We start from the raw sequence: 19,290 nt of genomic DNA on the forward strand, positions 1-19,290 counted from the left end.
CTAAAAATAATTCCAGAACCATACTGTAATAATTGTAGGAAGTAATGGCCAGCTTAATGCAATCTATAATTTTTATCTGACATATTTTGTTTTCTGTAAAAAATGTGAGATGATTATTCAACAGCTTTAAAATGAATGTTTTACAGCTACTATATCTCACTGCTTTTCTCCCATTTTCTAACTCCTTTCCTATTCTGTTACCAGTCTCACTATTCTTTCCTACATTTTTGTTTAGAATCTGTAACAGTTTTCTTCAATTCCTTTTCTTACTCTCATTCTATTCCTTCCTTGATGTTGTCCTCTCTCCAGTTTAGTGTATATCTCCCTGACTGTTTATGACCGAGTAGTTTTGTATTTAATTCATCAGCTAGATAATGCCTCCATGTACATCCTCACAAACTTTCTCGTTGTAATATTTGTATACGACTCATTTTTCTTATTTTCATCCTACTCGCCACAGAATCCTTGACCAATGATTGCAAGAGCTGAGGAAAAGCAGTTGCTTTCAGAAGTTTTTAATATAAGCTCACTTTTTTAATATATATTTTTCAGTTTTTGCATGATTTTTAATCTATTCAATATGAATAGACTGTAATTGATTTACTTATTTATTGTTTTAATTTTTTTCTTCTATATTATGTATTGCATTGAACTGCTGCTGCTAAATTAGCGAATTTCACGACACATGCCAGTGATAATAAACCTGATTCTGATTCTGAGTTGACATCTGGATTTGAGGAGTTAGGGCAGGGAAGCTGTTACAGAAAGGATTGGAATGCCAGATCAAAGCTGAAATTGGAGGCAAAAGGATTAGTGGAACAATGAATCTGAGGCAATTGTGTGCTGGCTGTATTTATCGTTATTGTGTGACGAATCTTGCTTCGTTGCATATTGATGAGTTCTGTTTTATGATCTTTGATGGCTGATATCAGTGCTGTGGGTTGGCAGTTTTCTAGTTGCTTTGGCTGTCGTCATTGTTGAGTGAAAATGAATCCTGAGACTAGGGCAGGCTTACCTCATTCCAGCAAGGTGGGAAGGCCAAAGGATGGAAGGTAGTGGCTTTCAGAGGTGTGAAGTTCCGAGTCATTCCAAAACAAAAGTTCAAGGATGTCAAATGGTACAAATTCAGAGTAACATTGCTGGAACAACAGCTAGTTATGCATCACAGCCTGGTATGGAAACACCCATGCCCTTGAAGAGAAGATCCTACAAAAAGCAGTGGATATAGCCCAGTCCATCACTGGTGAAGCTCTCCGAACTATTCAGCACATCTACATGAAATGTTGTCGCAGAAAAGCAGCGTCCATCATCTGGGACCTCCACCACCCAGGCCATGCTCTCTTCTCACTGCTGCTATCAGAAAGAAGGTACTGGAGCCTCAGGACCTGTACTAACAAGTTCAGGAACAATTACTACCCCTCAACCATCAAGCTCTTGAACCAAAGGGGAGAACCTCACTTAACTACACTTGCCCCATCATTGAAATGTTCCCACAACCAACAGACTCTTCATCTCATATTTTTGATACTTTTTGTTTGTTTGTTTATTTATTACTATTTCCTCTGTTGTATTTGCACAGTTTGTTGCCTTCTGCATTCTGGTTGAACGCCCTACTTAATGGTCTTCCATTGACTCTGTTATTCTAAAGATTTATTGATTATGTCCACAAGAAAATGAACCTCAGGGTTGTATATGGTGACGTATATGAACTGATAATATATGTACTTTGAACCAGAAGGGAAAGATCATGAAAGGAACAAAAAAAGCTCAATAATCTTTCATCTGCGTGGATTTCTTTGGCTCAGAGATGTAGATTCAGGCCTTGAAATGGTGGTCACTGTTCAAAAGATTCATATTCTGTTTGCTCGTTGGAGATGAAATTTGGATGTAAAACTCTCAAGGATGGGTTTCATTGTATGACTGAAGAAACATCTTGCCTTGTATGAAGTTCCAATGTGTGGGAACTTTGTAAATGTTATTCTGTAGATGACCGAATGGCGTTATCTAATCGACACATTGTTTGCTGCAGTGGAGGTGGGAGCAGGGTTTACAGTGGGATCAGCTGGACACAGGTCAGGAAATCGAAATCAATAACCCAGATCAGGTGGGTGGTAGGTATTTCTTGTGCAAAGAGAAAGGGATTGTGTAGTCCTGTTCATAGGTGAGATCGTGGTAGCGAGGAAGGGGATGGCTTACATTGCAACTGAGACTTGGAGAAGTACATTTCCTTTTCATCACATATGGTTCTAATTTTATCCTGCTAGAATCATTCCAGCATCTATTTAATTTCTGATTCTAGTATTAAATAGATTGAAACATTTTTAAACATTTTTATACATTATTGAAGAAACAGTAATTATATTGACTTTGTCGATGAACTATTAACAGCTGTCAATGTGCAACTTTCAGTGATTGACAGCGCATTATAATTGATGTTGTTACCTTGAGCCATTGTTTCTAACTAGCTTTGTAATTGTTGAAAAATCAGTTCAACTAGGTTAGCCACATTGCAGCTCCAGCTATCTGTCTCCTGGCATGAATAACCAAGCTTGCATTATGAATAGAATTACAATTCTTCTTTTACTTTGGGCAAGTTTGTTTCAGTTATTTTCGTTGCACGATGAAACTCTGTATTTTTAATTATTACAACAGTCTTAGGCAAATGTATCAGTTGTTGGTTTTGATCAGAAACAGCTACTTCACTGAAAATGACAATAAAATAATATCCACAGACTTAAAGTCAGGCAGACACCCGCATTAGTATTAATTCAGTTTATTTTCCATCATTATCCACTTGCGCTATTGGTTAGCACATTTATTGTGCATTAACCAGCAAATTGTTATTCACTCAAAGTCCATGAATAATATCAGTATTTTAAAATCAGCACTCTTAAAATAAAGTTTGATGCTGCCAAAGTGGTTGCACAAGCGCAAAGGATAGGTTAGAATTTTTTTTTGGTTTTGCAATTCATAGTTGGTTAAAAATGAAAAGTTTAACAGTTAATTATCAGCCTGCGTTTGTTTCCTTACTGGCTTAAGCGATTATACTTAATTAAACACTGCATTTCTCTTACAGCCTCGACAGTAAACCTTGATCATATCAGTGAGAAAGCAGAATATATGTTTGAAGTTGGGTAAGTGTCTTGATGAGCATTTTGATTATATTTTCTTCTAAGATTGCGGAAATTAGAGCTGTAACTATGAAGATAAAAAAGAGGGTGCCTGGAAAGTTGCAATATGTGTGGTTAAGTGCAGCACATCAGGATTAGTACACTTTGGTAACATTTAGCGGCTGTCCCGATTAACTGAAGCAGGCTGGTTGGTGTAGTGGCATCAGTGTCAGACCTCAGTTCAAATCCAGCTCTCTCCAAAAACCTGGAGAGGGACGGGCTCCGCCAGATTTCAGATGCCCAAGACACACTGTATGATGAGCAATCACCAAAAAGATAAGTGCAGAAAGCTTGTCATGATGGCACCCCAATGACTCCACCAGGAGTTAAGGGCATACATGGAAATAGTTAAAAAGATATAAAAAAGACAATCTAACAAACTAAGTGTTTAAATGAAATACAGAACAAAGTAGAATGTTACCAATACTACTACATTACTATAAAACTGAGCATTAGTTCTTAATAGTTATCATCAGAGAAATTCATCTCTCTCGTTCTTTTGATTGTAATTGAATGAAATCATCGCAGACACCTAATGCAGATGATAGACTGCGTTCATGCAAAGCGATCAACAATTACACCCTCCAAATCATCAGTTTCATTGTAGAATTCTAATTCTTCATAGCTTCTGATTTGTTGAAGTAGTGAAATTGTTTTGTTTTTACTCCCGAACATTTCAGGCATCTCCAAGCCCGAATGCTTGAAATGACAGTGAGCAGAACTGTTGTGAATTGGCTTACTGCTTATTTCTTGTCAATAATCAGGGACAAAAATTGCTGATTTTTGAACACACACATAATTGATGCTATTTAAAAACTATTCACTTGAAGCTCAGGGTTGTGTCTGATAGCCACGTACAGTTGAAGTCAGAAGTTTACATACACCTTAGCCAGATACATTTAAACTCAGTTTTTCACAATTCCTGACATTTAATCCTAAAAAACATTCCCTGCCTTTGGTCAGTTAGGATCACTACTTTATTTTAAGAATGTGAAATGTCAGAATGATAGTACAGAGAATGATTTATTTCAACTTTTATTTCTTTCATTACTTTCCCAGTGGGTCAGAAGTTTACATACACTTTGTTAGTATTTGGTGGCATTGCCTTTCAATTGTTTAACTTGGGTCAAACATTTTGGTGGCCTTCCACAAGCTTCTCACGTTAAGCTGCTGGAATTTTGTTCCATTCCTCCAGACAGAACTGGTGTAACTGAGTCAGGTTTGTAGGCCTCCTTGCTCGCACATGCTTTTTCAGTTCTGCCCACAAATCTTCTGTCGGATTGAGGTCAGGGCTTTGTGAGGGCCACCCCAATACCTTGACTTTTTGTCCTTAAGCAATTTTGCCGCAACTTTGGAGGTATGCTTGGGGTTATTGTCCATTTGGAAGACCCATTTGCAACCGAGCTTTAACTTCCTGGCTGATGTCTTGAGATGTTGCTTCAATATATGCACATAACTTTCCTTCCTCATGATGCCATCTACTTTGTGAAGTGCACCAGTCCCTCCTGCAGCAAAGCACCCCCACAACAGGATGCTGCCGACCCCATGCTTCACGGTTGGGATGGTGTTCTTGGGCTTGCAAGCTTCACCCTTTTTCCTCCAAAATAACAATGGTCATTATGGCCAAACAGTTCCATTTTTGTTTCATCAGACCAGAGGACATTTCTCCAAAAAGTAAGATCTTTGTCCCCATGTGCACTTGCAAACTGTAGTCTGGCTTTTTTTTATAGCGGTTTTGGAGCAGTGGCTTCTCCTTGCTGAGCAGCCTTTCAGGTAATGTTGATATAGGACTCATTTTACTGTGGATATAGATACTTGTCTACCTGTTTCCTCCAGCATCTTCACAAGGTCCTTTGCTGCTGTTCTGGGATTGATTTGCACATTTCAGCTTCAACCTAAGTGTCTGTAAACTTTTGACTTCAACTGTAAGTGCATGCAACTAATGCTAGTTAGAAACTGTTGGTAACAGTATCCTACCCCCATTAAGAGGCATGGTGTCCCAAATAATCGAAGGATTCCTGGCTATTTTGTCGATTAGTTTTTCTTCTACCCCGATTAACTGATGGCCCAATGAACCAGAATCCACTGTAATTTAATCAAAATTGAGATGAATTGCTGACAAACAGTACTTTTGATATTCAGTCACTTTCACCTGCATACAAATTTTAAAATGTGCTTTCATGTTAAAATTCACACATGTGCAGTGTATACTAACATAACTCATTGTTTATGGCTGTCCTTCTATTTGACATGAGAAAATGTGATAAACCTCATTAATAACTTCTCTCAGGATGCTTTTCCACCATCATTAATGCTGCCAATTTGGTTCAAGTCACAGGATTCATACAGTCTAACTACAAATAGCACATAAAGTTGATTACAAAGTGTGTGCATTGCGGATTCTGAGACTCTATTGTTAGCTCCGAATCTATAGATATTAGCTCTGAAATTGTACATATTAGCTCTCTGTTGGAAGTGCTGAAAGCAAACTGTAGTGAGAACACAGCATTGCCCTCCACTCGGAAACTGAATTCTGTTGAGTTTAATGACCCTGAAGCATAATACATAATGCATGTGATCCCTCCATTCCTCTGATTGTTTGAATTAACACAAGTGACCTGATACAACTTTCTCCTCATTACATTCATCGGGTTCATTCTTTTGAGTAGTCTTTGCATGTGAACCTGTTTAAAGCTCAAATAATCACACTGGTGAATGTTCCTAAGAAATCCTCATGGACCCACTCTTCATTTAACACTTCACTTTCATTCTCTCTCAATTAAAAGAGTTGTCTAGAAAGCTTAGTTCTTTGATGTATAGAGTTCACATATTTTACACCAGTGGATGGTAACAGAGGAATCATTCATTTACAATGTCGATACTGAGGTGTTTCTGCTCTACTAAGGCCACCATTTCCCTGAGTTACTTGAAACCATTTAATAGTGGCCCAGTACCATGCATGTCCTGCAGCACTGATTCATCTGTGTACAATCTTGACTATAATTATTGCATCAAAAAGTATGTGCAAGTTTAACTGTGTTCACTTAAGGCCCCTTTTTATTTAATCCAAATCAGAATCAGTATTAAGTTTAATATCACTGGGCATATGTTGTGAAATTTCTTAACTTGTGGCAGCAGTACAATGCAATACATGATAATAGAGAAAAAACTGTGAATTATAAGTGTGTGTGTGTGTGTGTGTGTGTGTGTGTGTGTGTGTGTGTGTGTGTAAAAATAGTTACATTAAATAGTGCAAAAAATAGGAAATTAAAAAATAGGGAGGAAGTGTCCATTCAGAAATCTGATGGTGGAGGGGAAGAAGTGTTCCTGAATCATTGAGTGCATGCCTTCAAGCTCCTGTACCTCCTTCCTGATGGTAGCAATGAGAAGAGGACATGTCCTGGGTGATGGGGGTCCTTAATAATGGACTCCACCTTTCTGAAGCATCGTTCCTTGAAGATGTCCTGGATGCCAGAGAGGCTAGCGCCCATGACGGAGCTGACTAACTATACAAATCTCCGCAGCTTACTTTGATCCTGTGCAGTAACCCCTGCACACCAGTTGATGATGCAGCCAGTTAGAATGCTTTCCATGGTACATCTTGTTGTTATCAGTCGCCTCTTTGCTTTACACTGGTCTTACCTTATTTAAGCAAAATTTAGTTCAAAGGATTGTTTAGCTGTAACAGGAGTCACTGCTGAGCTTCTAACTACATACCGACAGACACTGAATAAAGATCAACTCCCTCATCCTGAGTCAGCTTTGTTGGAATCCTTCAAAGCCATGGCCACTTAGTAGTTCTTTTCTATGGTCCATCCTTGTCATATCGGAACCCAGTATCTATCCAGGGACCTGCCTTTTCATGACCTTGTTTTGATTTTAATATCTTAGCTCACAAGACTTTTTAAGTAGGTGAACAGCTCCTCTTGTGACGTAACATGAGTTTCTTCAGGTTGGTAGTCCGTATCTGGCTTTAGGAAGATGAAGATGAAGATTTGTTGCATGGAACTCTGAAACGTGCAGTGAAATTTGGTGCTTGAGTCAACAACCAACATAGTTTAAGGATGTGCTTGGGGCACCAACATAGTATGCCGGCAACCTACTAACCTGTGCGTCTTTTGGCATGTGAGAGGAAACTGGAGCACCTGCTGGTCACAGGGAAAACACGCAGACTCCTTACAAACAGTGATCGGCATCAAACCCTGATCTTCCAAATGCTGGTGCTGTAAAGCGTTACGCTGCCAGTGTCGTGCATGGGAACAGTGAGCACACTAAAGTGTCTCACTGTTTTACTGCTTCTGTTCAATAATGCACTTCATTTTCTTTCCCACAGTAAAGGCTCCAATGCGCTGGAGGTGGACGACGAGGGTGGCAAGATGTTTCTACGAGTGCTCATCCACCTGACCATGCACGATTATCCACCGCTAGTGTCGGGCTCTCTACAGCTGCTGTTCAAGCACTTCAGCCAAAGGCAAGAATTGCTTGCCACGTTCAAACAGGTGAGGAATGCCATTTGAAGAACTTGAAATCTTGGACTTCTTAAGGCATTGGTCGGACTGCAACTGGAATATTGCGAGCAGATTTGCACCACATATCTAAGAAAGGATGTGCTAGTATTGGAGGGAGTCCAGAGGAAGTTTGAAAATAATCTTGGTACTGTAAAGGTTAACAAATGAGAAGAATTTGATGGCTCTGGGCCTGTCTTCACTGTTTAATAGAATGAGGAGGATCTTATTGAAACCTATCCAATATTAACAAGCCTAGACAGAGCAGATGTGCAAAGGATGTCTCCAATAGTGGGAGAATCTAGAATCAGAGGGCATACTCTCTGAATAGGAGACGTCCCTTTAGAACAGAAATGGGTCGTAAGTTCTTTAGCAGAGGTTGGTGAATCTGTGGAATTCATTGCCACAGATGGTTATAGTGGCCAAGTCATTATATATATTTAAAACGGTGGTTGATAGGTACTTAATTAGTAAGGGTGTCAATGCGTATAAAGAGAAAGCAGGAGAATAGGGATTGAAAGTGAAAATAAAGCAGCCATGATTGAATCTTACGGCAAACTCGATGGGTCAAATGACCTAATTCTGCTCCTCTGTTTTCTGGTCTTATGGTAATGCAGCAGTTCTAGAGTCATAGATATTTAGCCTAAGGTTGCATTGTGCAGCTTTCCAGTCTGAATGTAATTTACTCTAATTGCTCTCCTGTGACAAGAGCAAAGAGCCATCATTCTTCACACAGAAGAAGTGCTGGAAGACTTGGTTCCCATGATTTTGATAGAATAGTTAGTTGTGGTGCAGATGGCAAATGCAGGGAGGCTGGGATCACTATTATCAGTGATATTTCCATAATTAAATCCATTATCTGACCAAAGGGAAAGATCAGTACAGTCAAGGAGCAGCAAACGATTTGCTAGAAGTGTTTGTAAGTCTAGCAACAGCTGTGTGAGGGAAGGATTTGTCGACATTTTGGTTCGATACCCTGCCTCATCAGGTCTGAGAGTCGAGAGGTGAGCTGGTCAGTATAAAAAGGAGAAAGGGAGTGACAAGAAAGGATTCCAGTGTGATTGCTGGATTGTGGAGGGGTGTGAGGTGACCAGCAGGTAATACAAGTAGGGGAAGTGAAGCAGGGTGGAGTTTGTTGACAATGGACGTGAATGATCGATTAAGGGAGAGACAGAGGAAAAAGTAGATTGAGCAAGATGAGGGGGAAGCAGTTTGAAAATGAGAGCCATTTGCTGGAAGGAGATAAGCAGAAACACAACATGTTTCTGGCGCTGGATTCTGATAAGTAAGGAGGTGAGAATGGGAACCATTAGGGGAGAGGTGAATGACATTAACTTAGGGTTAATGCGAGTGATGGTGGTGTATGGGAAGGGGAAGGGATGTGGGGGATGTGTAAGAAATGGAAGGGCCAGAGGAGGATAAGAAATGGGGGAAGGGGGTAGGGAGGAGGGTGTGCAGTTAAGGACCTATTTCCAGGATGTATTCCTTGGAGTTAAATGAAGGCAAATCTGGAGTAGTGTAGGTGGGTTATGGAGCCTGGTGTAAGATTTCCATTCTCCCAGCCTATAAGAGGACATAAAATTCCTTTATAAAATTTACCATATGAGGCTTTTCATACAAACTCCTTCATGAATATGATTGGCCTAGTATTTAAGTTACCACTGCTTTAATTTTCAAGCGCTCCAATTAAAATTGCGAATGGTGTCCTGTGGACTTTGAACAAGAACTATCTGTGTAGTTCAACTGGATCCAGCAGGTGGAGTTAAAACAGAGGCTTTTAAGTTGAAAGCACAAAGAAAATTGTAAAAGAACAGCATAGGAACAGGACCTTCAGTCCAATATGTCTGTGCCCTCCACAATGCCCAATTAAATTAATCACATCAGTCAGCAAAAAGCCTATATTCTGTGTCTGTTTGCATCGCTGCCTTTTGTACATTGCTACCATATTGACCACCCCCGATAGCAGATCGTTGCGGGTACGTAGCACACTCTGTAAAAGATAATAGCTTGCCTTGCAAATCTCTGAAACTTCACCCTTCTCACCTTTAACCTATGTCATTTCCATCCTGGGGATATAAAAGACCTCACATGAGTACAGAAAGACAACTGGAGGTGGGAATATGTCAATGACAAACACATGTATGTTGAGGAAAAAAAACTACAGATTAGATGTTTCCTAATTCCCTTAACATATCAATGATAAAGAAGCCTTCTCTGTTTTTTTCCACAAAGGTTAGATCATTCAAATTAACATTAACCTTCAGTATTATTTTCATTATTATGGATGTTGCAATGGCTACCTGCTAATTCTTGCCACTCGGAATCCACAATTGTATAATCCTTTCCTGTCAGTGCTTGATATAATGGTTAGTCATTGTACTGCTGAATGGCATGTCTTGTCAATACAGGCAACATGGATTTAAATTAAAATTATTGAAAAGAACTTCTGTTTTATTACATATTTTCATCTGCTATGTTAATATATCATTATGTGTTGTCACTATATATGAAAGCTATTTCTTTTTTCTCCATCATTTCTTCACATCAGTTTAATGGCGGTAATTATGGGAAATGGATTTATTTATTTGTCCTGCATTCTGCTAGTTGATTTCCAGCTCAGAAACTTCCACAAATCATTAAAATTTAATGTTTTAAAAATGCATTTGCCAAAGAATTCTGAATGTGATCTTGTAGTTTTCATATTACAGGATGTTTTAAGCCAATCTTTACACTGGTGTTTTGTTAATGGCAATGTTCACTTGCATGTCAATGGATTTAGAAATGCAGTGGGAGAAGTAGTTGAGGCATTTTGGCTGGTATCCATTTCATAATAACTTAATTCTTTCAAAGTATTTTGGCTGCTTTTAAACTTGCTCCCGTAGTTTAATTCTATCTCATGTATTACAACTTCCTTCATCTTTTAAAGTATTTCCTCTTTTTATATGTGGATAAACTATTGATCATTTCTCTGGTGATTAAAAAGGGATAATTAGATGTCCAGAATATCGTTGGAAAAATTGACATGGAAATTTGATCTAGGAGGATTACAACTTCCAAATTTTAAGAATTATTATAAAGCAAATCAACTTAGATTTATTGCATCTTTTTTCGAGAAAGATAAACCGGCATGGATTAGAATAGAATTAGATAAAATAGGAGAAAATGTACCAGAAGATTTTATATACAAATGGGAATCTAAATGGATACGGGAAAAGAAAGAATCTCCTATATTAAAACATTTGATTGATTTATGGAATAAGATAAATGTTGATGATGAGATAAAAAAATCTTTATTAGCAAAGAGATCTTTAATTCAAAATAGACTTATTCCTTTTACAATGGACAATCAACTTTTATATAATTGGATTCAAAATGGGATTAGATATATAGGGAATTGTTTTGAAGGAGGTATATTAATGTCATTTGAACAATTAAAGAATAAATATAAAATATCAAACAACACTTTATTTTGTTACTTTCAATTAAGGGCTTATTTAAGAGAAAAATTAGGTCAAACAATGTTATTGCCGAAATCTAATGAAATAGAAATTTTAATTCAAAAAGGAAATATCAAAAAATTTGTATCTTGCATGTATAATTTGATTCAAAGACAGGTAATTAAGCAAGGAGTCCATAAGTCAAGACAAAAATGGGAAAGTGATTTGAATATTAAAATTGAAGAAACAAATTGGTCAAGACTATGCCTTGACAGTATGACAAATACAATAAATGTTCGGTTAAGATTAGTGCAGTATAATTTTCTACATCAATTATATATTACACCACAAAAAATAAAAAAATTTAATCCAAATTTATCGGATCAGTGTTTCAGATGTAACCAGGAAACTGGTACTTTTTTACATTCGACATGGTCTTGCTCTAAAATTCAACCTTTTTGGACAAATTTAAGACTTTTACTGGAACAAATTACAGGAACACAATTTCCTCATAATCCAATATTATTTTTACTAGGTGATATTGAAGGGATAAAACCGAAACTCAAACTAAATAAGTATCAGAAAGAATTTATAAAAATTGCACTGGCAGTAGCCAAAAAAGCTATTGCAGTTACTTGGAAATCGGATTCACATTTAAGTATAGATTCTTGGAAGAAAGAAATCTATGGTTGTATTCCATTAGAAAAAATTACTTATAATTTAAGAGATAAATATGAAACATTTTTGAAAATTTGGAGCCCTTATTTACAAAAGACAGGATTAAATATATAGATGCTTTTAAGATGAAACAATTGGTTATTAGGGGAAAGAAATAAATATACATATTAAAATTATTACGAACTCCATGGAGCATGTGGAGATCTTCCAACCACCAGGCATTCTTTCTTTCTTTCTTTCTTTCTTTCTTTCTTTCTTTCTTTCTTTCTTTTTTTTCTAAGGGGTAGTTAGGGGGGAGGGGTTAAGGGGAGGGGGTATGGGTTATATACATTGTTTTTTCATACTTTGTAATCATTTAAAAATGCAATAAAAAATTATTAAAAAAAAAAAGGGATAATTATGTTTAGTAACTGCTATTAACTACAAGACTCTGCTATGGATCTTTAGATTTCACTTCAGAAGTTAAAGAACAGATTTTAAATAGCATTGGCTCAGATATTGCTTCCAAGTTTACTGCATTCCAAGATATCAAGAAAATGATGTCTTTGAAATAATGAAGTTGTGTGTTCATTTGGAACGTCTTTAAACCATTTAAACCAATTTACCACAGATACAGCAGAATATGAGTTGATATTTAATACCCATTTATTATTGGTAATTTCCATGTATGTCATATTTGTTTTCATGAATACCAATTTTATCAAGTGGCATTATTCCCCCACCCTCTATTTTCCTGTAATATTTCTCATAAGTCATATTATTCTCTGATGCCTCAAATCAATAAACAAGTTTAACCTCTTAAATATCCTTTCACCTCTTGCTCTGTAGGATTCCTTCACATATTGACAGTTGTGTTAAAGGAAGTTTGCTTCCAAACTGATCACAAGCATGGTTCAAGTATATGAAGCCACTTCCATGGTCAAAAAAAAAAGTTTTCATACATTTCCTGGATCTAAAAGAGGGATACTAACTAAAGCCTTCCTAGTTGAGATTTCTTTGACATAATCAAAGTAGGCCAGAGAATGAAAAGTAATTCACAGCATTCTTGAATCACTCACAACTCATTGCCTTCACTTGAAACAGCATTTTATAACGTGATTGAGTGAAAATGATGTTTTTACTCTTTTCCCCTGTTAGGTCCAACTTCTTATATCTCCTCAAGATGTGGAGAACTATAAGCTGATCAAATCTGATTTGGATCGTCTACGTACAATGGTGGAGAAGTCAGAGCTGTGGGTGGTGAAGAAAAACAGAGTTGGAGTTGAAGGCAAAAAGACTAAATCAGAGGTAACTTCCCTACATACTATCTATTTAAGTGAGAAGTTCTTTTGTGAATGTTCTTTCCATGAGCTTGAATGAGGGCTGTCCAAATGATTCCTGTGAGAAGCACACTTGTTTGCACTCCATTCATGATCCAAAACGTTCAGCATCGCCCCAGTACATAACATCTACAAAATGTATTGCAACAACTCACTGTGATAGACTTGGGGATAGCACCCCAAGTCTTTGCTGGTTAGAAGAATGAAGTAGCAGGCATGTGGAAGTGTCATCTTTTGCAAGATTTCTCCACATCAGACGTGCCTCAATATAGGTAGAAGATGGAAACTTTTGAGTCTAGGCAGCACCCTGGTAAATCTCCTCTGCACTGCCTCTAGATCCCATCTTATGAGGATAGATTGAGTGGGCAAGGGTTTTTCTGTTTGGGGCGATGAGAGGTGACTTGATAGGGTGTAGAATAAGATGAGAGGTATAGATTGAGTGGATTACCAGAGATTTTTACCAGGACAGGAATGGTTAATCCAAGGGAGCATAGTTTTAAGGTGATTGGAGGAAAGTATTGGTGGATTTCCGAGTTACGTGTTTTACACAGAGAGTAGTGAGGGTGGGGAATATATACCAGATATAGTGGTAGAGACAGATACATTTGGAGCATTTAAGAGTCTCTTACTCAGACATATAGATGATAGATATATGGAGGAGGGAAGGGTTAGATTAATCTTAAAGTAGACTAAACTTAGATTACTCTTAATCTAAGTTTGGTAGGCAGCATGGTAGTGTAGAGGTTAGCACAAAGGTTTACAGTACAGGTGACCCAGGTTCAATTCCCACCACTGCCTGTAAGGAGTTTGTACATTTACCGACCAAACGTTGTAAAGACGAGAAAGGGTCGATGTGGAGGGGATATTCCATATGGTGGGGGTATCCAGGTCAGGAGGGAACAGCCTCAAAATAGAGAGGTGACCTTTTAGAACAGAGGCAAGGAGGTTTTTTTTAGCCAGAGAATAGTGAATCTGTGGAATGCTCTGCCACAGACTGTGGTGGAGGCCAAGTCCGTGGGTATATTTAAGGAGGAAGTTGATAGTTTCCTGATGGGTTAGGGCATCAAGGGATATGGCGAAGCGGGCAGGTGTGCTGGGTTGAGTGGGATCCAGGATCAGCCAAGATGAAATGGAGCAGACTCAATGGGCTGAATGGCCTAATTCTGATGCTAGTCTTATAGTTTAAAAGGGTGACACACTATGGGCTGAAGGGCCTGTACTGGTCTGTAATATTCTATGTTCTATATTTCTGAGCTTATAAAAATATCACCAGTACTTCACTATCGTTGAATTTTAAATTGTGGAATTGTGTACCAATGACAAAACAGGACAATCTTCAAAGGACTTCAGTGGTTCATGGTAAGTTACCACTATCTTTGTAAAAGCACTTTTACTGGGCTCAACAGTTGTTCTTGTATCCTGGAAGCAAACATAACAGTTTCTGTGTACCTATTAATTGCTTGTGCAGTCATAACTTGATTTTAAAATTTAAATTAGTATTTTCTGTCTTATACTTGGTCTCTGTCTTTTCCCTTTGGTCATGACAGCATCAAGCTCTACAGTCATCTTTTCACCCAGATCATGTTTCCAGTATTGAACTTGTTGCCCATGGATGGCCATCCCTCAGCAGCCAAGGTCCTAATTGAAAAATATCTCTTCAGCTTACTAACACGAGGAAATCTGCAGATGCTGGAAATTCAAGCAACACACAGAAAATGCTGGTGGAACGCAGCAGGCCAGGCAGCATCTATAGGAAGAAGCACTGTCGATGTTTCGGGCTGAGACCCTTCATCAGGACTAACCGAAAGGAAAGATAGTAAGAGATTTGAAAGTAGCAGGTGGGGGGGGGGGGGGGGGGGAATGCGAAATGATAGGAGAAGACCGGAGGGGATGGAATGAAGTTGAGAGCTGTAAAGGTGATTCACCCCACCCCCTCCGGTCTTCTCCTATCATTTGGCATTTCCCCCTCCCCCTCCTACTTGCAAATCTCTTACTATCTTTCCTTTCAGTTAGTCCTGACGAAGGATCTCAGCCCGAAACGTCGACAGCGCTTCTTCCTATAGAAGCTGCCTGGCCTGCTGCGTTCCACCAGCATTTTGTGTGTGCTTCTTCAGCTTGCTATCTTGCTTTACCTCTTTGAAGATGATCCTTAAATCTTAACTCTTTGAACATCATTTTGTTTTGAGCCAAATTTTAATAATGAAAGCAGGAATGACCTTTTTGATATTTTATCTTTCTGAAAACATGTTTTAAATGCAAGTTGGAGGAATGCAGCAGGTCAGGCAGCATCCATGGAAAGGAATAAACAGTTGATGCTTTGGGTCAAAACCCTTCGCTTGCCAGTGATTTTTTTCCCATTCCCCCACCACCTTCTAACTCCTTCCCCCTTTCTTCCCAGTCATGACGAAGGGTCTCAGCCTGAAACATTGATTGGTTATTCCTCTCTATAGATGCTGCCCAATCTGCTGAATTCCTCCAGCAATTTGTGCATGTTGCTCTGGGTTTCGAGCACCTGCAGAATCTCTTGTGTTTAAATGCAAGCTGACGTTTTGAGTCAAAAATAATCATCCCGGGCTTTTTTTTTCTGTGAAAAATATCAAACACCTGAAAATGACATCTTTCACATCTCAATAATTGATTAACAGGAACTACATGGTTCTACAATATTTTCTGCTCAAAGAAAGAAGGTGCTGTGTTAATAAAATGACTGATCTGGTAATTTAAATCTTTGCAGCAGTATCATTGGCAAATGAGTTAGTATAAACTCAGATGTTCATCATTTAAGACAGATACTGTAAAGTTTATTTCATTCTGATCAATAATGCTATTAAAACTGGGAATTTAATGCCAATTTATTTACCAGTGCACTGTTTTGCAATCAGCTACTTCAGCATCAGAGTTCTATGTCCAGCCAATTATTAAATGATATCCTTTTACATTGAGTAATATTTCTCATCTCTTCAAAATCTTACTCATTCCAGTTTTTTATGAGAAGAGCCAAAATTCACTGTTCATGACAAAATGAATTATGTTAGAAAACCACAGGCAGAGATTTCAACACCATCTGTGTCATAAATACATTTGTTAGTGACTTTTATGCTTACTGCTGGGAAATTACTCACAAATAGAAAATGTTGGAATTGTTCAGAAAGGAAACCAGCTTCTGTAGAGAGTGAAAAACGGAACGGCAGTTCCAAATGTTCACAGAGAGGATATTTGTTCACCGAGAGACCTAGTCTTTATTGTTTTGTAGCTTTGGAACACACTTTGAAATTAGCACTTTTGGTGAGAATTTAGCATTGATGAGATTTTTTTAAATAAATTCTAACCAATTTATCACTTGTAAAGCTATGGGAATTTTAACCCTCTTGTGAAGGATGAGAAGTGAAAAGGATGTGATTCTGGAATCAGAAAGCATACTCTTTCTCCTGCCCACTGGCATCTGGAATGAGTTGGAACCAGAGCAGATAGCCACTCGACTTTTGAGAGTCTACTTGGTCACGGAGTTCTGTAAATATGAGACGATACCCTTCCAGTCTGCGATACAATCTGGCTGATCTGTGTGTGGCCTCAGTTCCTCCTCTATACTAGTTGCTCAGCCCTCAGTTCCTCTGCCTTTCAAACAGTGATCTACCTTCTCTTCTGTTGCTTCCAGTGAACTGGCCTCCATAATCTTTGGGATAGAGAATTCAAAGGAAGCTGTGTGCTCTCCTTTGAATATAGTTCTGAATTTTAACCCACCCAGGCCTCAAGAAAGATGATGTCAAGGGCCAGTTCTATCAGGTAATCACTACTCTGGGCCAGCAGGAGTATAGGAATTCCTCCAGGCTTCGTATGGTTGCATATCTGCTAAGTGTCACCACAGATGACGCTTCAACTCTCTTCAGATCCACATCATCAATCCTTCCAATCCTTCCAACCATATTTTAACCCGTCGCCTGTGATCTCTGCTCCCAGCTACCATGAAATTAATTTTTCTTTCTGGTGGCACATTTGTGCCACAGCATTTCCCAAATGATAGCCTTCTAAACATGTCTATCAGTATGTTTTTGAGGCAGGGAATTTAATCAGAAACAAAACATCCATGGCTTATAATTAAAGCGCATCACTCATCCTCACTTTTAAGTTTTAGCCCTGTGAACCGAGGCAAACCTCATAGCTGCAATATTGAACCTAAAGCAGGCGACTTTGAAATTTGTCATCACTTGATGTGGCGAGTTGTTTTTTGTAGAGATACATATAGATAGAAGGTCTGATAACCATGATAAAGAATCGAGAAAAACATAATAATTATAGGCAGTACGATAGCGTAGCAGTTAGTGCCAGGACTTGGGTTCCAATCTGCCGTTTTCTGAAAGGAGTTTGTATATTCTCCCCATGACTGAAATAGGGTTCCCCGGGTGCTTCCGTTTCCTTCCACGTTCCAAAGATATATGGACTAGTACGTTACCTGGTCACACAATGCAGGTTTACTTGGGTGATGTGGGCTTGTAGCTCAAGATAAATAAATAAGGGAAATTCATTTACACTCAAAATGTAAAGACCCTAGAAGCCATGCAGTTCATTTACTGAGCTCACTGAGTAGAAAAATTAACTCCAGGTCAAGGATTTGGTATGAATCATAATGATCGTTTATTATCTGTCTTTTTGGGAATGAAACATACACATCTTTATTTTAATTAATAAGCAAAAGGGAATGAAAACTGTGGGTGCTGGGAATAGGAAATAAGAAAAGAAAATGCAGGTAATATTCAGAAGTTCAGACAGTATCTGTGGAGAGAGAAATAAAGATAATTCTGCAGGTCAATGACTGCATCAACAACTCCGGAGTATTGGGATATAATCCTAAAAGATGGAAAATTCTAGAAGTGTACCCCTGATTTCCTGGTCTTAGTACAATCTTAGGAAATAAGCCGGTTTAGCATTTCCTAACCACTTCTGATTTCTGATGTATTAACAAAGAACAATTACATCATCTTGCTAAACAAAACAACAGTTGGGTGTATAAGTATTGCGGTTGCATTTCTCCATGTAAATTTTATGATACCAAGATTGCAATAATCATGTTGCAGGAGACTGCTGATGATGCAGCTGCTTTGCAGAACACATCAGGAAGAAAAACTAGTGGGGATTACCAAGAAGTCAAAGAGGTGAGTTGTTTTATTTTAGAAGAAAAGTGGACCATGATTAAGAATGGATCTGCGAGCAACACACACAAAATGCTGGAGGGACTCAGGCCAGGCAGCATCTAGGGAAAGAATACAGTCAAAGTCTCAGGCTAAATCCCTATGGCGGGGGGTGGGGGTGGGGTGTGTGTGTGTGTGTGTGTGTGTGTGTGTGTGTGTGTGTGTGTGTGTGTGTGTGTGTGTGTGGCTTAGATATCCAGCAACTGCAGATTTTCTCTTGTTTGTGAATGCATCTCCTCATGTTCCCTGATCTCTCAGCATCGTAGGTGGATAGTAAGTTAGAATCTAATCCCAAATGAGTTTCATTTCACCATCATCCAGAAAAAGGTTCAGGACATAAGATATAAGAGCAGAAGTAGCCCATTTGGCTCATCAAAGTCTGCTGTGCCATTTCATCATGGCTGATCTATTTCCCTGTTGGCCACGATCACCTGTCTTTGACCCGTAAAGTGACCACTTATCCAATTATTTCCCCCCCCCCTTATTCTGTGGATTTAGCATAGTAATGACTGTTTTCTCTTCAGTAATATGTCTAAGTTGTGATATACAGATAGATAGAATGGAGGATGCACACAGTGGCCACTTTATTCCGTACACCTGTACCCCTCGTTAATACAAGCGGTTTGCTGTTCAGACCAAAAATCAGGATGGGAAAGCAATGTGAGCTGAGTGATTTTGACCACCGAATGATCGTTGGCGCCAGACAAGCTGGTTCGAGTATCTCAGAAACTGCACTGCAGTTTCCAGAGTTTACAGAGAATGGTGCGACAAACAAAGAAATGGCATCCAGTGAGCTGCAGTTCCATGGGCAACAATGAGAGAGGTCAGAGGAGAATGACCAGACTGGTTCAAGCTGACAAGAAAGCAACAGTAATTCAAATAGCTACACATTACAACAGTGGTCTGCAGAAGGGCATCTCTGAATGCACAACACATTATAAAGTTGCCACTGAGTGTATAATTTTACGTCAGGGATAATTCACAGAGGGAGAGAG

The 19,290-nt window shown here is 38.6% G+C and overlaps 1 protein-coding gene across 1 annotated transcript in view; it reads left to right on the forward strand.

The window, feature by feature from the left end:
* itpr3 (inositol 1,4,5-trisphosphate receptor, type 3) overlaps nt 1–19,290 on the forward strand; it is a 315,156-nt gene that overhangs the window by 220,942 nt on the left and 74,924 nt on the right. Inside the window, exons 24-27 of the mRNA XM_059950461.1 lie at nt 3,077–3,134; nt 7,504–7,669; nt 12,928–13,077; nt 18,182–18,259. Of these exons, the coding sequence (XP_059806444.1) occupies nt 3,077–3,134; nt 7,504–7,669; nt 12,928–13,077; nt 18,182–18,259 (452 nt within the window). The remainder of the gene's footprint in view (nt 1–3,076; nt 3,135–7,503; nt 7,670–12,927; nt 13,078–18,181; nt 18,260–19,290) is intronic.

Source organism: Hypanus sabinus, chromosome 25, assembly GCF_030144855.1.
Source record: "Hypanus sabinus isolate sHypSab1 chromosome 25, sHypSab1.hap1, whole genome shotgun sequence".
In the NCBI taxonomy this organism is placed as follows: Eukaryota; Metazoa; Chordata; class Chondrichthyes; order Myliobatiformes; family Dasyatidae; genus Hypanus; species Hypanus sabinus.